Source organism: Crassostrea angulata, chromosome 3, assembly GCF_025612915.1.
Source record: "Crassostrea angulata isolate pt1a10 chromosome 3, ASM2561291v2, whole genome shotgun sequence".
NCBI classification, from domain to species: domain Eukaryota; kingdom Metazoa; phylum Mollusca; class Bivalvia; order Ostreida; family Ostreidae; genus Magallana; species Magallana angulata.
The window spans coordinates 55865457-55889926 of record NC_069113.1 but is presented as its reverse complement, the minus strand read 5'-3'; the positions used below and the strand labels follow the sequence as shown (position 1 = coordinate 55889926).

The following is a 24470-nucleotide window of genomic DNA, read 5'->3' as shown; positions in this document are numbered from 1 at the left end:
TATTTGTAGGCAACACTTGTTTAAATGCACAATATTATATGTTCATAAAATAATATTTTTGTAATTGATTACAATTGTAATTGATTTTTTTTCCTCAATCACGAAATAATTATGATTTCATCAAGTGTCATCACGCACGTAATCATTATAATTGTGCTTGTATTTGAGAGAGGGATACAAATTTTATATCTAATTAAGTTTGTTTTAACAAAATGAATTTAGGAATGCAATATGTTACATGGATAAACAGGCAAAATTAATTGGAAACAATCTGACTTTCGATTAATTCAAAATTAATCTAATTAATCTTTAAAGGCTTCGATTTGATTTCGAATAAATCGAATACGATGTTATAGATCACATCACCATTGAAAAACGTATAAATGTATAATAGTACGATAACGAGACATGTATAATATAAGAATGTACACTGATACAATACAGTTGAAACAAGTCTGAACATTTATCTATCATATTTAACTTTTACTTATATCACCAAGTTTTATTTTTAAAAAATAAGTTTTCGTAATAAAATCTTATAGCTTGATATTTCAAAATATTTAAAGATTGTTACAGGTATCCTCCGAACAGTCCTCTCTTTTAAAGGGGCATGGTCACGATTTTGGTCAAATTTTATTTTTCTGTTTTTATTATTTACAATGCTTTAGGAATGCATTTCTAATGATCAAATGAAATTTGGGTGCCAGTTGATGAGGTTTAAGCAAGATACAGGGCTCACAATTCTTCGTTATGTAAACAAGGCTCGTGCCCCGTTTTTGTTTACATAGGTTCAATATACCATTAAAAAATCTTTTTCAAGCTGATTTGTCTACCTTTTTTTCATTTTAGGCATAAATAAACAGTTCTTAACGATTAACACATTCATTTGAGGTCTAAAACTGGAATTTTCACTTCAACATTCAAAATGTAAACAAACACTTTGTTTATATAGCGAAGAATTGTAAGCTCTGTAACTCGCTTATAACTCAACAAATGACACTGAAATTTTGGTTGCTTATTAAGAATGCCTTATTGAAGCATTGTATATATATAAATCGAATAAATAATTTTTGACCAAAATCGTGACCATGCCCCTTCAAGGATTTTGGATTTGTAAACATTGTGCTAGTAAAAAGCTCAATGCACATTCCTTTGTTTCTTTCCAAATTCCATACATGTCATAAAATATTTGATTAGATAATTATTGAAAAATCATAAATGCATGTTAATGCCATTGATGTCTCATTTAGGATATCTCCGTATCAGGAAACTGTAATATATGTACAGTTGTAATATGTATTAATCATGATATGTATTAAAAATGGAGACTAGATGGTAAACAAATTACTCACCTGGTCTATCTTTTATACATGTATTAAGATTGTATTTATAAAGCTAAATGCTTTAATCTATTAAAAAATTTATAAATCGTAGCTCCTTAATTCAAGTTTTTTTTCATACTAATATCATTTTACAGAGCGCTTCAAGTATGTTAATTGAAAAGCAAGGGCTTAATACATCATTAAGTTAATACATGACTGCGGCGTACTAAATGACTACCAATTGAAAATAAGTATGCAAAAAATCATATGAATTAGAAATTTTTGTCAAAAGATACAGCGATTTTTACTTTGCTTGAGTCAGATTTACGGAGCACCATTCCATGTTTCCACGAGATGAGGTGACGTCAAACAAATGAAAGTCAAACATGTTATTTTTTTCCAAAGTACACACCTTTCAGTTCCGCACACTTTTCTCGTCATTTAACCGATTTATAAAATGCACGTTTATATATACCACTATTTGTCAAGTTTTTGTAAGATGTCTTTTTTGGCATATCGTAAATTATTTCGGTCCAAAAACCTCTGTCCACGCAGTTTCGACTTTAGACAAGGAAAAAAAGCGAAATCCATAGATGCAAGATCCGGGCTGTAGTGGGGGGGGGGGGGGTGCTACAAGTGCTAAGAAAAATCAGTTCTTCAATCTTTAAACCTCTGTAATTCTGATTGAACCTTTGTCCTATAAAAATAGCAGCATCTAAGAACCTTTTGGTCTTGATCGGAGATTGTCCTGTGTGCACACAAAATAAATGAAGGCCCGGTGCTCCAAGATGTCCAAAAACGTCAAGGTTTTAGACTAATTTGATTTCGGCGATAAAACGGTCAGAAATTCTTCAATTTGATGTCATATGAAACATAATTATTTTTATTCACTTAAACGGTACGCTTTCTTAAGAAAGAAAAATGGTGACAAAATAAAAAAAAATAAAAACCTGACATGTTCCGTGAATCATATCTTATTAAAATAATTAAACTGTATATTTTTATGGTGCATTTAAGACAAACAAATCTTAAGACATATCTTAGAAAATACGTCAAAATTAAATCTGAAAAGATTTGCTGAGATCATTTGAATAGTCCGCTCACGATCGAACTTGTCCGCGAACTTTTCTAACAACCCTTGTATACCAGTAAAGTGAAATAATTAAACAATAAAATGCTTTCTTTGTGTGATTCATGCGGTTATGAAGAAAACCGCATTGCCAGAAAAAAAATTACGCAGGTTATGTCATTTATAGTTTATACATGTGTTTTTACATCGGTCTCCTTACTTTTAACAAATTAAGGAAATTATTGTTAACAGTACATCAGTAAGATATAAGAAATAGAATAATCGTATTCTATGGGAATTTGAGTCTGAAGTCATCAAGATTATTTCATGCAGTCCGTGAAATTTCTTAGGTTGGTAATGGTTTCGACCAATCGATATACTGGTCACAACTGGCTTCTGTAGGTTTCAGCCGTGTCGGTCTTTATAGATGTATAAATTACAATCGGGTTTTTTTTCTTTTGAAATAGAGTTGGAAATACTCGATGAATATAAATATATACTAATAACAGACATTTGTAATTAGACTTAAACAAATCTGAAAATCATTTACTCAAGTTAAAATTTATAATATAAACATACATCCGTCAGGGTGCAAAAAGTAAACAGGTAAAAACGCAGCTGTATATTACCAATCATATGCTAATAAAGTTTGAATTTGAATTTAAGATTGCTTTTCTATATTGTTGCTGCCTACATATTTTCAGAGTCAGTCGATCCATAAAACGTAGTAATGTTTCCTAAGTTAAGTTGTATCTATTTATCATATGGCCTGTTTCTCTCTGCTCAAGTCAGTGTCCGATATGACTTTATTGATATTTTTTTTTACAAACTAGGATATAAAATGTTAATACCATCTCACATTTAAAAACCTTTACAATATATAAATGGTGCCTGTTTGGGAGGCTAACAGTTTAAAATTGACACCACGGAGAAAACCATTGTGAAGCGTCGGTTTTCGAGGATTATGTCTTTTAGATTCATAATTGTGATTGTTGTGAATTGATTTTAATCAACTCTCTTATGCAGTTACTCTGGCAAACCGAAAGTGAAACAGTGTTTGGATCTAATCACAAATCATCACCGCTGACAAGACTTAGTTCTTGAAAATAATAGAAAAATTCAAAGTAATGAATGCTGAAGCATTCTTTTTCAAGGAAACTTATCAATAAACACTTTGAAAATAGTCAGATTTTATATAATACGAACAACTTAGATATTTTTATAGTCTCATGTATCTTTACGCTAGAGTTTTATAAAGCCTCGTTCAACCAAACGCTAGGCTGTCTCCGTTAATCTCCGACAAGCAGAAAGGCTCTCTTGCTTCGGATATTAACGGAGACAGCCGAGCGTCTGGTTGAACGAGACTAGATTCGATATCAATAGTGCTTGGATCCATAAATTTTTTAGAATTGCTTCGATTACTTATACATAGTTTGAAATATATCTTTAAATATTACACAACATGATTCATATGGCGTTTCTCGAAATTCTTATCGGAAAAGTCTAAAATTCATATAATAAAAAGGTGCGTAATTCAAATACAGACTAGAAACTAATTGCCATGCAAGATAAGTTGATTTTAAAATAAATGATAATCGATAAAATCAACTCCCGTCAGTACTTCAGTACTTTGATTTGTTACGCAATCTAGTATGAATTTTATTTCAAATGTACTCACTACTGCAACAGCTGAAAATAGTGTGGATTTTGATTTTGATGTGGTGAAAATATGCTTAATCTTCGGTTGCCACAATATATCAAACACTTGATTGTCAATAGTGTTTATTCGATTGGTTTTAGTAACATATGTCTGATAAAAAATTTATGATATAATAAACCTCGACAAGTTTCAGTCCCCGAGCGAAAGGTAAGCCTTGCGGTCAGACATCATTGCCATTCTTTCAGATTGAATTTAATTTCAAGCGATAAATATATTTTATGTCTTTGTTTTTCAAGTAAAAATATCATTTTTAATATTCAGACCCAAATTCACAGTGTTTGGTTTTTTATCTTTGTATTAAGTGTTTAGCTTTTGTATATAGTATGGAATTAATTATAGTTCTTGTATCTCTTATAGATATAATGGATCTGTATATGCAAGTCTGTTTTCTCCTAACTATATTTTCCCAGGGGTTTGCTGGGAAAGAAATAAATCCAGGTAATAGAATCTAATATTTCAGGAAGTTGTTTACTCAAGGTTTGAGTTCTCAAAGTAAAATTTGTTCTAAACTTAAAATGTATTTATAAAATGAATTATTATTGATATAACATTTGATATTTTTACTATATTATGGAATTTGGCTCAAACAAAGTTAGACTTTTAGCAAATTAAAACAGATGAAATTTGGACTAAATTTTTAGATTTTGTATTTACTGAAATATGTTTGGTATTGCTATAATATGTATAGTTAAGATTTTATTTATTATCTAACATTGTTTTGCATATTTCTGTTTGTTTTATTACACCTTTGCATTTCGATAATATACACTATACAAAAATATTGAAAAATGAGTACAAACGATAAAAGACACCATATCTCAAAATGTTGATCATTGCCCTCATATAAATTTTACGCCAACAGAGTAAGGTCAATACACTATGTTTAATAATATAAATGTTTTAGTGTAATCTTCATTCATTTTTTGTTATATTTAATCAAACATTGGTCGGGATTTGAAAACTGATAGAGGAAATTCGGACTGGAATATTATATTTATAAAAACTGTGAATGGAAACTTAACGCGTTGTATCTATTTAGTGTCAATGCCATTTATAAACTGTATTTCATTTTTAAAAGAGTTTAGCAATTTGTATCATCCAAGTTAAGAAAATTTCAATCATAATGTAAACGTTTAAGGGATTTTTCTTCAATTTTCAAAAAAATATTCAATGGCGCAAAACTAACTCAAAAAGTAGATCATTGACTCATTTTTTGAAAGTAAAAAATAACACAACCATGGAAGGTCTATCACGCACAATAGATGGTTTTTCATGATCATCATTTTGTTCCTTATTCATAAACACTTAAACAAGTTAATTCCCAAAAATTAAGGGTATTTTACAAAGCTTTTTTGAAGCTAGAATATTTTGAATTTTCCTTAAGATAGCATGCAAAATGCATTTAAATCCTTATAAATAAAGCCATACTATACATTTTCAATTAAACAATTAATATCTAAATAAAAAAGAATCATATAACACAAAAATAGAATTATAAAATTACTATTACAAGTGGAAATTTTCACATTGTGGAGATAGGAAAAATATAACAAATGGAAGATAAGTCGCATCTGGCCTTAATAAAGGAAGATAGAATAAAATTCTGGAATGGAAGACGATATATCAACGTTGGATATTACATACAATCATGTACTTGATGAATAACTTGTATGTTTGTAGTATTAAGCCACTTAGCTTTGTCCAGTAAGTATTGGTCCCAGAAGCTCTCTAAGGCTGCCGATGGATCCACCATTTTGACAACATCTTATCGGTTTCCTAGCAGTATGACACTTGATAAGCAACCAACACCAGATAACTGTAAGTTTATTAAATGTTTACAAATGCAAACCAGGTTTTGGTTTACTTTTATTTTAAAGTATAACCTTAAACAAGATAGTTTACGCAGTCATAATAAAAGCTGGTAATATTGTCTCTTCTATTAATTTCGATAATTGATAATACATGCATTTTCGTCATTTTTAATTAATTTTTAAATCTAAGATTTGGCATACATTTCGTTTTCATTAGACTCAAGCATAAATCAAAAATACATTCATTGGTCAGTCTTGTAAAAAAAAACATCAATAAGAAGCTGGGTTTATTTTTCAACAGATAAACTGGTTCAGTCTGGCCTGGTTCCCGTGGACTGTAGTGATGTTCACAGGGTCTGGCCGAGGGCTCCCAGTGGCGTATACCGTATATATCCGGGAGGAGGTCAAGGTCACAGTGTATATTGTGACATGACCTTGGACGGGGGAGGATGGACGGTATACAAGCAAACTAATTTCTTTTAATTAAAGGAGAGTGAAAAATCAACCGATTAATTACCTATTAGATTTACGTTACATTTTTAATATGAGGCTTTTGGCCGTATTCTATTATTGAGCATTTTAAAAAATAAAACAATTTTAGCTTTAAAATCAAAACATAAAAAGAACCATACGCCATATTTTGGGTTTAATCGTGTCCTTCAATACAATAAAAAAAGGATAGTTTCTTTAGCAATACACTTATAATGTCTCATGCATTTGTTAAAAACTCTGCAGTACATATTATTGTCTACATTTTAAGGTATTTCTAAGAAGAATGGACGGTTCTGAAAAGTTTAATAGAAAGTGGGAGGAGTATCAAAGAGGATTTGGGAATGTCTCAGCCGAACATTGGCTAGGTCTGTATCAGTTCATGGATTTTTGACATATGATATACTTCATGTTAAAGCATGTTTATATCTATCATTCTGCTTTGGAACAAAAAATGTAACGCGGTAAAATAAAGTATAACTTTCGATAGTGAAATTACCTTATATTCATAATTGAATAATTATTTCGAATTGTGTTTATATTGTTATATGAAAACCAAGACATGTACAATAGTAAATAGAAAATTGTCAGCTTTAATTAGGTATGGTGTGGATTTATTATTAAGTTCTTAGTTCCTATTAACTTAATTTTTCCATACACTAAGTTATATACATGCTTTGAGTTTGTTTTATTTGTTTGTTTTGTATTTGTTGTTTTGTTTTGTTTGTTTGTTTGTTTTTAATGGATTTTTTTCTTTTAATTTATTTTTTTAATACTCATGTTTTAGGCAATCATGAAATAATTCGTCGGTGCTGAAACTATGTTTAACCTTAAATTCATCTTTATAAATACGCACATATACATGTGTCCAATGATCAATGGCAATTGTTTATGATGATGAAAATAATCTGGCAATTTCATATTTATGCTACATTTATAGAAAATTGATATTTTACAGCTATGAAAATTAAAGTTTAACGTTAACAAGACCTAAGAGGGACCGAAATTGTCATCTTAAATGATAATTTCTGCGAGCTAATTTTGATAACATGATGATATTAATTTCTACGTATTCGGTTCAAGGGAACCAGATATTACACGAAATAACCGTCCACAGGCTGTACGAATTAAGAGTCAACCTGGAAGATTTCGCCGGCAACAAGAGATTTGCTAAGTACAGCCACTTCCGAATTGGAAACGAGGCTGACGGATATCGTCTGACTTTGTCTGGTTACACAGGGAACGCAGGTAAATCAAAATTTACTCCACCTTTACAGCGATATTATTTAATAACTTTAATGTATATTTTTGCAATCAAGATAGTGTTATTAAATGAACAATATGATATTAAATATATATCAAAGGTTGGTATACATATATTCACATGCAGACTCACTATGAAATGAAATGCCGATTAAATAGTTTGAAATGAAATGCCGGTTAAACACATAGTAAAAGATCTTTCATATGTATATTGATATGTACACTTTACTCATGCCATGCTTATATGTGCAGGTGATTCGCTAGATACTGCTAGAGGCCAGAAATTTTCCACATATGACAAAGATCAGGATTCTTCGTCTGCCAACTGTGCCATGAGTGGTAAAGGCGGTTGGTGGCATAACGCTTGTTTCAATGCTCTCCTAACGGGCGTTTACTACAAAAACACGTCAAATGTACCCAAGTTTAAAGGCGTCACGTGGTTCTCGTGGAAAGGAATATACTACTCACTCAAATCTGCTACAATGATGCTAAGAAAACATCAAATGAAAAGGAGCAACTAAATAGAGTTTTATCTTTATGTTTTCGTTTTCTTTGAAGTAAATTTACTGAAATCTGAAATAAATTTTTTACGAGCATGTGCAAACAATGCTCGAAATGTCATTTGTAATTGATTGAATTGAAATTTACACAGCTGTTGAACAGCTATAACGACCAGTATAACAGCTGTAAAAAATTTATCTAAAAGGATTTTGTTTTCCTTATATGGTGCACTTTATTGCAGAAACAAGTGCATTTTTTGTACAAATAATGATGTATAATGTGTAAGTCACAGATGTATCTTAATCGTCATTTCCTGCAGCTGTCAAATGTATCATGTACTAGTAATTGAAAACTACTTGCAAATTGCAAAAAAAAATGGTGACGTATCATCTACATTGATATCAATATCAAGTGCAGATATTGAGAGGATTTCCCAGAATGAAACTTTTTTGAAGCTGACTTTAACGAAGAAACGAATCAGTTGTGATGTAAAAAAAAAAAAAAACCAACAGAAAAAGCGTCACCGGTAAGATCTCCCTATCAGCCCGTAGATGGCGCTCCAACATTTGAGAGGCCGATAAATGTATTGAATATTTTTTCACTTGACAGTCAAATGTATATCTTATAAAACGTATTTTGCTTATAAAATCCATCCATTTAAACTTTGATTCAATTTATTATATTGAGTTGTACAACTCATCAGGATATAAATTACATAATATACATGTACATTACATAATCACTACTCGATTATAAATGGTACTGAACGTGCATTACTTTACTGATAATTTTAGAGGCAATAATTGGTTGTTTGGGCGTGATTTTAGGGACCCGGGTTGAGTCTTAGGGATTTTTCTGTAAATCTTAACATTCAGAAATTAAAATATTCTTTTTTTTTAATTGTAGAATCGAACAATCAAATGCATTTTTATACAATAATACAATAAAGTAATTACAACAGCTTTATTCATACTTACTTAAAAACAAAATCATTCATTGAGAGAGAGAGGGGGGGGGGGGTAATTGTGTTGAACATGAAGCGTCAACGGTTGGAAAATGGTATTCAAAGCTTAATATACTCTTTTTAATAATCAGAGTCTGCCATTGTTCCGTCAAGTCTATTAAGAAGAAAAATCCAAGTTTCCCGTCTCGATCATATAGAAATCATCGTCTGCAATTTTGGATAGCTACATGAATAAAGTTTAGATTTTGTATATGTCTTTTAATATGTATAAGTAATTCATGAATTGCATGTTTTTCATTAAGACATCTTTTCTTCTATGAATATCGGATTTCATAACCAAGAAGATAGAATAGATTCAGAACTGCACTTCTGTAGTCTCTATTTGATTCGAAAACAGTTATCTCTATTTGTTGATGCAGACTCACACTGACGTTCTACAATCTTCACACTGTAATACAGCTTCATATAAACAGTTCCAATTTGGCATTTTCCAACCAACTGTTAATTACGTGGCTTCCATTCTATTGCAATATGTTACCGATAGTTCAAACGGTTAAAGGAAGAAATTCAGTACTTAAATGCATATTAAAGGTCTGATCTCTTGTCAATGATGGAATGCAAGAACATTTTGTTATTGATTTAGAGAGTTCTACTTTCGACCAGTCATGAATAAGAACTTTTATTATACCTCTGTTAATATTTTCTATGTTTTACAACGAATAGACAAGCTATTTTATCTAACCGTGAAATAGTTTCCGTGCTAACCAGGCTGAAGCTAGCAGCCACTAACAGCAGCCACTAAGCCCGTAGAAGCTAGCAGCCAATAAGGAAATTCATCAAAGTACTGCGAGTACTCGAACAGAAAATTATATTTTACTTAATTATCGACATATTTTAATTAATATCAAAATGATTAATACTCAATAATTTGTACGAGCATTGACGACTTCCGAAGCAGTAAAGCTCGCCTGGATAAGAGTTATAAAAGCGTCTTTGTTGGATAGAAATGAAATACGTCTATACGGGTCATAAGTTAAGAAAATAATGTTATCCTAAGTGTAGTCTTATTGATACAAATAGAAAAATTATATGCATTGTATAAAGTGATATGCAAACGTATTATGTAATAAAAGACATGATAAATTAAAGTAAATTAAAAGGCATAAAACGATACAAATACAATAAAACCCCAAGTCAATCCAGTGTGGCAAGATAATTTCTTTACATCGAAGCTGAACATGTGCGTGTTTAAAAAATTTATCTTCTGGCCTTTTCACTCCTCCCGAAACAACATCAATCGAAAATTAAAAAAGGCATCGTATTATTCCGAATATGAGACAATAGAACACCCAGCATAGTGATATTATTATCATACAAAAACTATCATATGTCGCAGTCAAAAAAAGCAAAAATCATCAGGTTTAATTGGGATTAATTTGTCTCAGCCATGTTTTGACGTGAACCTTCGAAAAATACAACAATAACAATGAAAAGGGTCGGTTTAGCTCACCCGAACTTTGTCATATTTTAGCATTTCACAATGATATAGGGGTGAAAGGTGGGCCATTATCTCTTTTATCTTTGAAGTGTGCATCCAACGGATAACAGGGTAGTGTAGGGGACCTATAGGGCTATTATTTTCCGGTCTCAATTTTGGGCTGTAGGGGTACCACCAAGTGGCTCCCAGGGGTTCTGGCTCATTTCAGGGGTTTATATCTCACTTGAGATTAACCACAAGAACTTGCAAACACTTGGCTAAGGTAAGGGACCTCAGGAGGTATTCATAATAAGTGTTAGAGGGCACCTATGACCCCTACAAGGGTTCAGTTAGCTCACCCGAACTTTGTCTTATTTTAGCATTTCACAATGATATAGGGGTTAAAAGTGGTCCATTATTTTCCTTATCTTTGAAGTGTGCATCAAACGAACAACAGGATAGTGTAGGGGGCATATAGGGCTATTATTTTCCGGTCTCAATTTTGGGCTGTAGGGGTACCACCAAGTGGCTCCCAGGGGTTCTGGCTCATTTCAGGGGGTTATATCTCACTTGAGATTAACCACAAGAACTTGCAAACACTTGGCTGAGGTAGAGGACCTCAGGAGGTATTCATAATAAGTGTTAGAGGGCACCTATGACCCCTACAAGGGTTCAGTTAGCTCACCCGAACTTTGTTATATTTTAGCATTTCACAATGATATAGGGGTGAAAGGCGGGCCATTATCTCTTTTATCTTTGAAGTGTGCATCAAACGGATAACAGGGTAGTGTAGGGGACCTATGGGGCTATTATTTTCCGGTCTCAATTTTGGGCTGTAGGGGTACCACCAAGTGGCTCCCAGGGGTTCTGGCTCATTTCAGGGGTTTATATCTCACTTGAGATTAACCACAAGAACTTGCAAACACTTGGCTGAGGTAGAGGACCTCAGGAGGTATTCATAATAAGTGTTAGAGGGCACCTATGACCCCTACAAGGGTTCGGTTAGCTCACTCGAACTTTGTCATATTTTAGCATTTCACATTGATATGGGGGTTAAAAGTGGTCCATTATCTTCCTTATCCTCCCCTGGGAGCCACTTGGTGGTACCCCTACAGCCCAAATCTTAATTTTGATATTAATTAAAATATGTCGATAATTAAGTGAAATATAATTTTTCTGTTCGAGTACTCTCAGTATTTTGATGAATTTCCTTATTGGCTGCTAGCTTCTACGGGCTTAGTGGCTGCTGTTAGTGGCTGCTAGCTTCAGCCTGGTTCCGTGCTATCTGCTCATGGTGAATAGTCATTGAAATCTTAAAATTACAAGGATAAACATGAGTATTTCACTAGCATGTTCCGAATTATCCTAAGAGGATTCATGCAGCGGAGGTAAGTAATTAAGGGCGACAGGAAATGACTACGCGGATTTACCGGAACTAACTGTCATCGGTTTTGTAAAAGATGATAGGATATCTAGAGGATACCGGCTGAGAAGAACGTTTGAGTTTAACATGTAAGTTTCTGTCCGTACCCTGGGTGAATTCTGCCTTGGTGGGGGGGGGGGGATATTGTCTCTTTACTCTTTTCTTGAAGTGTGCATGCACGTCATATTTTAGCATTTCACATTGATATGGGGGTTAAAAGTGGTCCATTATCTTCCTTATCCTCCCCTGGGAGCCACTTGGTGGTACCCCTACAGCCCAAATCTGAGACCGGGAAATAATAGCCCCATATGCCCCCTACACTACCCTGTTATTCGTTTGATGCACACTTCAAAGATGAGGAAGATAATGGACCACTTTTAACCCCCATATCAATGTGAAATGCTAAAATATGACAAAGTTCGGGTGAGCTAACCGAACCCTTGTAGGGGTCATAGGTGCCCTCTAACACTTATTATGAATACCTCTTGAGGTCCTCTACTTCATACAAGTGTTTGCAAGTTCTTGCGGTCAATCTCAAGTGAGATATAAATCCCTGAAATGAGCCAGAACCCCTGGGAGCCACTTGGTGGTACCCCTACAGCCCAAATCTGAGACCGGGAAATAATAGCCCCATATGCCCCATACACTACCCTGTTATCCGTTGGATGCACACTTCAAAGATAAGGAAGATAATGGACCACTTTTAACCCCCATATCAATGTGAAATGCTAAAATATGACAAAGTTCGGGTGAGCTAACCCGACCCTTTTCATTGTCATTGTTGTATTCGAAGGTTCACGTCAAAACATGGCCGAGACAAAATAATCCCAATTTTACCTGATGATTTTCGCTGTTTTTGACTGCGAAATATAACAATTTTCTTATGAGAATAAAATCACAATGCTGGGTGTTCTACTGTCTCATATTCGTAATAATACGATGTCTTTTAATTTTCGGATAATGTTTCCGGGGGAGTAAAAAGGCCGGAGGATAAATTTTTAAACACGCACATGTTCTACTTCGATGTACACAAGTCATCTTGCCACACTGAGTTGGCTTTGGGTTTTTATTGTATTTGTATCGTTTTATGCTTTTAATTTACTTTAATTTATCTTTTTTTTTATATCATAATACGCTTGCATATCACTTTATACGATGCATATAGTTTTTTTTATTTGTATCAATAAGTCTACACTTAGGATAACATTATTTTCATAACTTATGACCCGTATTGACGTATTTCATTTCTATCCAACATAGAAGCATTTATAACTCTTATCCAGGCGAGCTTTACTGCTTTGGAAGTCGTCAATGCTCGTAAAAATTATTGAGCATTAATCATTTTGATATTAATTAAAATATGTCGATAATTAAGTGAAATATAATTTTTCTGTTCGAGTACTCTCAGTATTTTGATGAATTTCCTTATTGGCTGCTAGCTTCTACGGGCTTAGTGGCTGCTGTTAGTGGCTGCTAGCTTCAGCCTGGTTCCGTGCTATCTGCTCATGGTGAATAGTCATTGAATATGACGTTATCCGATCACTACATTAAATTCAAAGTCCGATAACATTTTATCATCAAGAAATTCTGCATCGTCGCAAAATAGAGTTTTCTTCGGTATAATAAAATACCTATATACAGACTATTCCGACGATAGGAAGTTTATTGTCCTTTCGACAGCCACGTCACATGTATATCCTCGGCTTCGCCTCGTACATTAGTTGCTTTCTTGGGGGGACAATACACTTGCTATCGTCCTCATAGCCAGTAAATAGGTGTAGATTACAAGTTTAACCAATATTTTTACACACAAAAACAAGCGGACAAGGTGGGTTTTAATTGATATGCGGTAATAAGAGCATTTCTCCTTCGATGGTGAAAAAAAAACCCCACAAATGAAAATAAAATAGTTTTTCGGGATTTAAGGTATCCAATGTATAAAGAGACATATTGAATTTTGAATCATTCTAAATGAGTTACAAATGTATCGCTAGATGTTGATAAATAGTCCCATTTAATCAGAGAACCGTTAAAGTAAGTCAGAAAAAGGTCCATGTCGAGTTTTAAACTTGCGAACAATTTTAGGCCTTGTTGATTTTTTCGCATACAAGTTAAACATATATTCATATATAGACTAATTCATTCGTCATTTACAAAATTAGATGGAGATCGCTCATGATTACAAAAGGAAATTTCTGTTTAAGATTAGTCAAAGTATAAAAAAAAAATTACAAGGATAAACATGAGTATTTCACTAGCATGTTCCGAATTATCCTAAGAGGATTCATGCAGCGGAGGTAAGTAATTAAGGGCGACAGGAAATGACTACGCGGATTTACCGGAACTAACTGTCATCGGTTTTGTAAAAGATGATAGGATATCTAGAGGATACCGGCTGAGAAGAACGTTTGAGTTTAACATGTAAGTTTCTGTCCGTACCCTGGGTGAATTCTGCCTTGGTGGGGGGGGGGGGGGGGGGATATTGTCTCTTTACTCTTTTCTTGAAGTGTGCATGCACGGGAAAAGTTTGAAAAAATGACAAATACCCTATTGGTCGCAGAAATTTATATTAATATGCAAATCATTCTGATCAATAGGATTGGATTGTTTTGAAAACTGGCCATTGGGAATCTAATCAAATTCTAACGTCTTCGTCAGATTCTTTATAATTTATTTTTCTCTCTTGCAAAATTGATTTTTGAGCAAGTAAGTCACTTTTACTACAGCACGAGGTGTTAAATACTCAATGCTAATAATTTTATGACAGAAAACTGGTACATTGACAGACATGGAAAACAACGAGGAGTTCCGGGAGGGAACAGAAAATGGGTATGATTAGTTGTTACATTCACCGGATTATTGTAGTGGAATTTTCAACCATTATTTTGTTATTAATATTTATGTCCGAATATATGGCATGATACTAAAACTAACGTTATCATTTTTACCAGATACATTAGATATGTACTATTGAAAAGATGTCCAGAGTCAGGAGTAATTCAGTGAAGGCTCAGAGTTGGCTCGGAGAATTATTTCATAAAGTATCTAAAAATCAATTATTTGAAACATATTGATCTCGGTAAAACATAGAACCATTTTTATAGGAGCTTAGTTGGGTCAAACAGCATTGTGACAAAGGCCCGTCTATTTAATTTTTTCTTTCAGTATGGCTCTTTGAAATTAACAGCATTTGTCTGGTTTTTGAAGCTAAGACTACGCAGCTATGTAAATTTCACTTGAAACCAGAGTCCTTTTTAACTTGTGTTGATGCAAGAAAAAAATAGTTACGTCCTACCGAAAGTTTAAGGTGTTGTGGGACAAAAAATATAAGCGAGGTTAAACTGGATGCTATGGGGAAAATTCAGTCTGCGCATGAGCTAGCCTGGTTCCTGTGCGTAATGAGTAGCTCAGGGAACCAGGCTAGCACGGGTTTATCTGAATCGGGATCGGGATTCCATGCCATATGCACATGTAAGTTCAAAGGCGCTGTAATTGTAAAGTTGTCGGTAAACATTACAGAAACAAAGTATTCCTTTTAAAGAAATGATCGACATGTGATATAAACTGTCAGTATTATGAAATAAGGTCATGTTATGCCGAAACTACAGCATGCATCAAATAGCATAATTTGTAGCTGAATTTTACTTTTATAGAAGGCGAGGCTAGATCGAGTACTTCCCGATAAAAATTTATATAAGTATTTAAGTATGATTGAATAATTATGTGACTGTATATAATATAATGGTTGTATAAAAGTTTAAATCTCCAGAAAAATTCATCAAAATCACAAAGCTGTCACTGCATAATTAACAAAGTAGTGCGAAGCGTAATGTGTGCGCAAATAGTAGAATTCGCCGAATGCCTGATACTATACATGCAATCTTCATTAATATAGATCATAATATTTATTATTTTAGAAGTATGAACCCTTTTAAAAATTCTGAGATTAAAAGTCAACTATACATATACAGTGTACATAATACAAAGTACAAATTTAGTGGACTGGTTAAAAGCAGGGGGCTAGAGTCGGTGGAATCTGTGATGATTTTAAGGCTTTCACGTTTTCGTTGGAAACACATGCGAATGGTCCACGTATTGTAGTCCTTTTTTAAAGGACAGCAACTTGTTGTGACGTATTGTTTATCGAAATAAACAATAAAATTGAGTGTAATTATATAACTAATTTCTTTCCCAATTTTTTCACCTATCAGTCTAGCGCAGTGGATTAAAGGGTTTACTGCAAAACTGTAAGTGATGAGTTTGAATCCCGCATGGAGTTTTTCAATTTTATTTCTCCAAGTATTTAAAAGCTATTTTTTGGTTTATATTGTAAAATCTAAAAATTCTAAACCGGTGAAAGTATTTCAATCATAATGTACTTTAATCCACATTAACTTCGACAGATGTCCCATATCACCTTAATTAAGGTCTCGTTAAAATGGTTCTAATTCACAGGCACGTAGCATCGTTTTTAAAAGCGGTGGTGGGAGGACTCTTCCAAATCATTATTGACAAAAATGCAAGGGAAACGGAGGTAGAAGTAGCGTAGTTACATATCACTTCAATTTAACTGTGTAATTTCCTTATTTCACTTCATTTTTTTTACACACTACCCTAACAGTGTGGTGGCAGGCGGGGGGGGGGGGGGGGGGCTCTATGATAATTCACTTTTTGTCTGCTAATTTACAAAAAAATGTATGCTGCAAAAAAAGGGATGGGCAGCCCCCAGCCCCCACCCCCACTCCCCTCCGATGCGATGTGTCCGGTTCATAAAGATAACTAGTGAAAATCTAATTTTTACACCTTGTTACATGTGCCCTACATTGCCTATATCAACAACAATTTTCTGTATAATACTTTGTTAACAAGTGATATGAATTATGAATACTACACTTGTAAAGTTGAGTGAATTGAGTCAGAATATATCATTATCCTTTTGAAATAAACTTAATTATAATACATAGTCAAGGGAACTAAACTATCGCAAGGGCTGACGTATAGTACCTGCTTAAGTCGTCCTAATGACTGGCTTTATAATATGGAGTTAACTTTTCAATTACCATTGACTGGCTTTTTAATGATCTGACGGTATTCTCCAGTTGTAAAGCCAAGATGAGAAAGGTGTTCCACAATCCCATAACCCACCTCATCATCATCGCTTTCATCGTCCTTGATATCGCTATTCTCCTCGTGGTTCTTCTGGTTGACATCAACGTGATTCAGGGTAAGCCTTGTATGTGCAGCCAATAAAACAACAGAGCAAGTCACTGATAGCCAATGGAAACACAGAGCTAGTCGTTGACACCCAATCAAAACAAAGAGCTAGTCGTTGACAGCCAATCAAATCACAGATCTAGTTTTTGACAGCCAATCAAAACACATATCCCGTCATTGACAGTCATTCAAAAACTGTATAAAAACAATACAGCCATTCACAACACTACAAATACTCAGACAGCCAATCGAAACACAAATCTAGTCTATGACAGCCATTTTGTTTTTCCACAAATATTTATTGAAAAACTAAATCCAATGTTACTTAAACTTACCGACATTTTTGGGAAGACTTTTTTTTGGGAATATCATACTACTTCTGTGTTACAGTCCGGGCTGAGACGGAGGAAGATGAGGAGCACCTGAGGGAGGAGTTGGAGGACGGACTTCACTACGCCGCCCTCACCATCATTTCACTCTTTGTCGTCGAGGTATACGTTTACTCTTCCTGTCACACAATGATTAAACCGTTCATAAACTCTGATCGCCTTTTAACGTTCAACAAAATATACATCAGTACCTCTAACTCGTTGTATTTTTCAGGTGGTTATAAAGATTTATATAGAAGGAAAACATTTTTTCTCGGATAAATGGGAGGTAATACGTTTTTCAGATATATACGTTTTATCTGTATAGCACTTTCCTGTAATCATTAGTTTCTTTTATTACACCTAAAAATAAAATCATTGTTGTGATATTTTTTCATCAAGGTGTTTGACGCTATCGTTATTTTTGTGACCTTTGGCCTTGACCTGGCCTTAGCCTTTAGTCCCGTCAGCAGTGCCGTCCGGGACAGTGTGGCACTGCTGGTATTCCTCAGATTGTGGCGGGTCGTCAAAATTATGACAGGTGAGAGGTACAAGAAACGACTTAAAAAGAAATACATGTAATATAATTAGTTGGTCACTGAAGTTTAAAGAAAAATAGACAAAGCTACTAATACACAGTACCAGGCTTTAATGATAAATAAATGATGAATAAAAGTGAAATACGAAAAATTAAATGGCCAACTTAGATAAAATAATAACTTTTTTCTTCGCTGTTTTCGTTGTTTCTTCAAGATACAGCTTTGTGTTTAAAAACAGGTTTTACGCTTTTGGAAAAAAAATTAGATGTCTATTAAAATAAGATACATTGTGCTGCTTAGTTTGTGAGCGGATATCATCAACAGTAAGAAAAAATCTAAGTCCCATACATTATGCATACGTTCACCGTGGATGTGGTTATGTTTAACTTCCGGATTATACATTTATTACTAAACCACCACCAATCTAAGATTGCAATATACAGATTGCAACGGTGGGGTTGTGGGGTTAATTCACTGCCACGATGACCAATGCATGACGCAAAGATACTTTAGATTCCTTAATATGTAAACGGTGTGACCGTCGGACCGAGCGCAGATTTAACATAATGTAGTTTGATTTTTGTATGATAAAACGCACACAGTATGATCCGCCTGCCTACTCATACCATTCGTCAAAGTTAAACTTAACGTCGCGTGCTAAGTCTACATTATGACGTCATATTTCAGACGTAAAACGTTCAAGTTTTGTCTTCGGAAATAGCCGAAAAGAGTTACGTGATTCCGAATTTTTTTATTTCTTCTTTTATTGTTCATCAATTTAATTCATATAAATGCCGCTGTAATAAAATTGCATACTTTGTTCAGTATCTAAAAGAACAGTTCCTTGACGTTAATGTTTTTATTTTCCATCTGATAATTTGATAAAACATACATAGAACAAGTCGTGTTTCTTGATTGAAGCACTACTAAAACTTATCTGGTTTCCTTTTTAATTTCTTTTAATTCAAATTAACTTCCATTGAAACACAGGAACTTATTCAATCGAGTTTAGGGGCAATAAACATCGATAAGTACCAGTTAATCAATGATCGAACTAACTTTTTAAAAACAAAATGGCTGCCAATATGGCGGCGCCCAGGGCTGGAAGAAATTTTTTTTGGCCTTAGTACCCCTGATTCAACATTCATTTTTCACTGATTTTCTTATATATACGTGTTACCATTAATCCTCGCTTCGCGAGGCGGGCTTCGCCCGCCTCTCGCTGCGCTCGGTATTATACCCGAGTTTGTTCTTAATTCCAATGATTCTGCGATTGAAACGTTTTCCATCAAATTGCAAAAGCATAAAATCGCAAATACTGATTATTTCATTATAGTTTACATATATCCAAAGAGTAAATGCGAGATGTTAAAGTTATATGTATTCCTCGCGTTTAATTAGGGATTTACAGCATTTACTGCCATTCTTTCTGTAAAGGTGTTCGAAATAAAAGTTAACTTTGTATTAAGTGTACATGTAGGACCTAAAATTATTTCTAGTTATCTGAAATTTACTTACTATGTTTCACAAACATTTGGAATTTAAACATTCTAAATACATGTTCCAACCTCTTAATTCGAAAACGATATTAATTTTTTGTTCTGTTTTTATAATTTACATTGCTTTAGAAATGCATTTCTAGTGATTTAATGAATTTGAGAGTCATTCGTAGAGTCGTAGAGTTATAAGCAAGAAGGGCTGATAATTCTTTGTCATGTAAACAAGGATTGTACCCTGTTTTTTGTTTACATAGTTTCAATATACATGTACTAGTAAAAAAATCTTTTTCAAACCGATTTGTCGATTTTCCTATTCTTTTTAAGCACATATAGACAGTTTCTAACATTTAACATTTATTTTAAGTCTAAAATTGGAATTTTCACTTCAACATTCAAAATGTAAACAAAAGCTTTGTTAACATCGCAAGGAATTGTAAGCTCTGTAACTCGCTTATAGATTATCTACATGTAGGTGTATCAATTCGTCCTTATCATTTAATTAAACAATAATTGCAGCAGCTTTTTTTATCAATACGATGATTTAGATACCTTGAAGTACTATTATAGTATTCACCTTTAAACCCTTCGAGCTTCACAGGATTTGATCCAGTTCATATATCCCGTTGAACTTTATAACTTGCTGTTCATTTCTTAAATAATCATTTAAGTATGAAACTAAAGTGCTGCTATTATTACAATGTTTGTTCTTTGTCTTTTTAAGTCAGTAAATAGAAAAGTTTTATTTTTAAAAATGAAGTTGTCAAATTATTTCTTGATTACTGAAAATGTGGTTTTCTTTATTCGAAAAAAAAAGACCCGGCATTATGTTCCATGCAGTTAGTTTGAGGGTTTGCAAACATATGATTATCCATGTTGCAGATTTTTATGCTTTGCGTTTTCCGGCGGTTGAGTTTTATTGGTTAATGTATAATTAGAAAAAAAAAACAATCATTTTATTCTATTCGTCTCTTTTTGCCCACAGAAATCCAATACTGCGTCCGAAGAGAAGTCCCGGAAGCCATAGACAAAGAGAAACTGGCGCAAGAGAAAGCTGATTGGTTGGCGAGGAGACAGGGACATACAAAAGTGCGTGCTTCCGTTCTTTTATGAACACTAAATCAAGTGTCCTGTGAGCATATTGAATTATATTTACCGTCCCCTAAAAAAATGCTTACTTTTTACTGGAACCACTTTCATTCATTGTTTACAAACACAAATGAACATTTCTTTTGTGTTACATATTAAGCATAAAGCAGCATATATAACACTCATATATAACTCATGAATACTGTTTATATGAATGATCTTATTTGGTAGTAAACTAGGGTGAATCTAGATGTATGAATGATCTGATAGAATCAAACAAAAGATTAACGTGTCAATAGGTCACATTGAGTAATGACATATAAATAAAGACAATACCGGGGTAGTTTAATGTAAATAAGATAGGATACAGGGATCCTCCCTGTGGAATGCCAGCTGTGATATGACCGATAACAATATTATATTACGTACTTACACTACTATAGAAAATCGTAACACACACCACAGATTCTCATTTCATTCTGAATCTGTTCACTCTTCACAACTCACAATGATATTTCTGGGGATTTGGATTGCTCTTTTGGGTAAATATTTTTATTTTTTTCAGCCGATTAAATATGCACGTGAGGAATATTAACCAGTAATAATTACACTGTTACATAAATCTTGAACAATGGGGATAAAGATCTTACCTGGCGGTACTTTGTTTCTTAAAAATACAAAAATATATCAGCGTATAAAAAATTATTCTATTCAAAATAAATTACAAAATATATAAAGTTAGAATGCAATTCCACATCGTTTTACTTAAGCATTTTTGTTATAAAAGTGATGTAATTTTTAAAACAGAATATCTAACATTCGGAAATATTACATGTGATTTTGATCAATTTACTCCGTGAGTCTAATTATATTGTAGCTAACAATTTTAAGTAAACATAGAAACAAAATAATGATAATTGATTTGTAATTCACATTTATTACAGGTGTGACATTCGGTGGAGCGGAGCAGCTTACTGGACAACTTCACTTACAAAATACGCAGGTACGATTATTCCAAATCGAAGACCTTTACGTTAAAACATTCATGAATAAAAGTAATCGATCGCATTTTATTTACATCAACAGAAATGCCTCTCTCCAGGGGTTTATCAAACGTAATCATTTTTTAAAGATTTCAAACGACTGTTAAGTTATATATATCACATATAAAAGATACAGCAGTGATATCTTATACTTATACTTATGCATATCCTTTAATAAATCATTACTGTATACGTACTGTATACGTATCTTCGTTATGTTACAGATAAGATTTAAAAGTCGTTCAAACTTTGATAATCACTTGAGAGGGAACACCGATAAAAAGTTGTCATCCACTTCATCACCGCCATCCGACAAAAGTTTATCGCACGGGACCCCGACCTCGCCCATCCAATCATCGAATCATTCGTCGCTATCAACATCCAAAGCACCTATCACCAGATCGTCATCGTTTTTATTACTAAAGTCTTCCTCGTCAGTTCATACATCATCAACAACATTAGTCTCTTCGTTACCAGCCTCTATGACATCATCGTCCTCACCCCTTTCTTCCTTGACATCATCGACTACCATATCAACGACAGCCATGTCAACTAAATCAACACCTTTAATGTCAACTCCGGGCAGCTCTATTTCGTCAAAAACGTCGTCGCCTCTCTTTTCCACAGCTAGCAGTAAAACTGATTCTGTCACAAAGACAAGCACGATGTTGTTAAAGTCAAACACTGCGATAACCATGTCTCATCCACAAACCGAAATGACAAGCCCCGGGAATACACATTCTGCACTTACGCCTTTGACAACTGCCATTGGAAAAACGACGCCGAACGGTAAAACAAACCCTAGTATTCTTACAAGTTCAGTTCCACCGTCAAGGCAAACTACAGCACCAAACAAGATTACAACACCAAAGCAGACGCCATTACCGAAGCAGACGACAACATCAAAGCAGACGCCACTACAGAAGCAGACGGCATCTTCAAAGCAGACAAAAATCCCACTGTCAAGTGTAACATCCGTTTATGTAAAACCCACTACTGATAAACCAATTCAGACATCATCGACAGTGATAACAACAATGACACCGACCACGAAGACAACAACATCTAAAACTGAGAACCCTGAAACTACGTCTCTAAAACCTAGACTAACAAGCAAACAGGCATATTCAACATCAGCAACTGTACAAATTACAACTTCAACGCAGCAGCCGCCTAAAACAACAACAACCAAACACACACAGCCCACAAAATTTACGACTCAGAAACAAGTGGTGACAACGAAAACTACAACAAAACCTACGGTAACGCCAAACCAGGAGTCCAAAACATCGACAACAAAACATACTCCGCCAGTGAAATCTAGCCGTACATTGTTTACGTTACTATCTACAACAGCATCAGCTAAACAGACATCCTCAACGTTAAATATTCGAACTACCAAGATGGAATCAATGCCAGCAAAGCAGACTGAAAAATCATCAACCACTCAATCTACTTCAACAATGGAACCCACAGTTTTGACAACACGAACTACATTGCCTCCGTCATTGACCACGGGTTTGTCTTCAACATCTGAATCTGCAACAACAAGGTTAACTCTTTTAACCGAGTCGACAACCGTTTCTACAGGTAGATCATCTACATCAGCAAGCACCCAAACGTCTTCCTCGACTGTTACGTCAAAACTGGGGCCACAAACCTTCTCCAATGGATCCAAAGAGCCATTGATAACCAGTACCACTAGCAAAGAAACATCACAACAAACTGGTAGTTCCACGGTAAATCACATGCAATCGTCTTCACACGATTTGACAAGCCAGGAACATACCGTTACTGTACCAGACACACACAGCCTGCCGACAACCCAAAGTACGCTTACTAACCAATCACAGCAAAGCTCGTCCCTAAGTAAACGTTCCATTGGCGCCATTGCCGCCGCGTGTTCGATCGTTGCATGCGTGGCCATTATCGCTGTCGTTTACTTCTACGTCAATAGGCGGTATAGAAAGGGAGGGAAATCCTGGGAAGTCGTGGATGAGCATTCCCGCATTGAAACCACTGACATGAGTGCCAAGATGGACATCGTCTTACAAGACTTTGATCAAAGGGATAAGAAGTCAGGGGGAGAAACTTTTAGACCCGTCAACCATATATAATACCTAGTAATGATCGCACGGCGAAATAACACTTGACTAACAACCGATCTAATTCCCCGGTCATTGGTGTTTTAGAATGTTCTATTTCTTACACTGTATCCTTGTATACATTCACTGATTAGTGTACGTACATAAGTAAGACGTTCTTTTAACGTCTTGTACTAAGATAAATATTGGTGATTAGAAAATTAATGTCGAAAAAAAAATTCAATGAAATATTTATTCTTATTTGTTTTGATTAGTAATTATAGTAATATTCTGAATTATTAATTAATGATGATAACGTTGAAAATTCAGAATGCACACTGGCAATATACAGTTTAATAGATTTGCTTTGTATGAATTTTAAGGAGTTGAACTCTTATATCCAAAGGCTAAAACGGCTGGTCCGGAAAGCATTTCATGCAATGTTCATTACATCATACTAAAATAAATGATTTCATCTTCAGTGTTGTAAAGTAATTATTTCATTGTTTCCTGCTCAACTATGGTTCACTCAAACTTTTCAGGAATACATCCTACTTTTTTTAATTATTCAAAATAAATTATACCATAGGTTCCGGAG

General features: G+C 34.1%; 2 protein-coding genes across 4 annotated transcripts; both read left to right on the top strand.

The window, feature by feature from the left end:
• Window positions 1-4463: 4463 nt before the first annotated feature.
• Window positions 4464-8353, top strand: LOC128177188 (microfibril-associated glycoprotein 4-like). Of its 2 annotated transcripts, XM_052843781.1 has the most exons (6): window positions 4464-4549; window positions 5792-5929; window positions 6224-6378; window positions 6683-6779; window positions 7495-7659; window positions 7927-8353. In XM_052843781.1, exons 1-6 carry the CDS (start codon window positions 4474-4476, stop codon window positions 8193-8195), a joined length of 900 nt encoding a protein of 299 aa, XP_052699741.1. In that variant the 5' UTR covers window positions 4464-4473; the 3' UTR covers window positions 8196-8353. The 2 variants fall into 2 exon arrangements, with proteins under 2 accessions (XP_052699741.1, XP_052699742.1); XM_052843782.1 differs by lacking the exon at window positions 5792-5929 and having other exon boundaries at window positions 4473-4549.
• A 6010-nt stretch (window positions 8354-14363) lies between these two features.
• LOC128177800 (voltage-gated hydrogen channel 1-like) lies at window positions 14364-24353 on the top strand. 2 transcript variants are annotated; one of them, XM_052844668.1, is made up of 9 exons: window positions 14364-14460; window positions 14807-14868; window positions 17139-17263; window positions 17644-17744; window positions 17857-17910; window positions 18024-18162; window positions 20642-20745; window positions 21690-21748; window positions 22013-22093. In XM_052844668.1, exons 2-8 carry the CDS (start codon window positions 14828-14830, stop codon window positions 21693-21695), a joined length of 570 nt encoding a protein of 189 aa, XP_052700628.1. In that variant the 5' UTR covers window positions 14364-14460; window positions 14807-14827; the 3' UTR covers window positions 21696-21748; window positions 22013-22093. The 2 variants fall into 2 exon arrangements, with proteins under 2 accessions (XP_052700628.1, XP_052700627.1); XM_052844667.1 differs by lacking the exons at window positions 14364-14460; window positions 14807-14868; window positions 17139-17263; ... (2 more) ...; window positions 18024-18162; window positions 20642-20745 and adding an exon at window positions 21160-21287 and having other exon boundaries at window positions 22013-24353.
• Window positions 24354-24470: the final 117 nt, after the last annotated feature.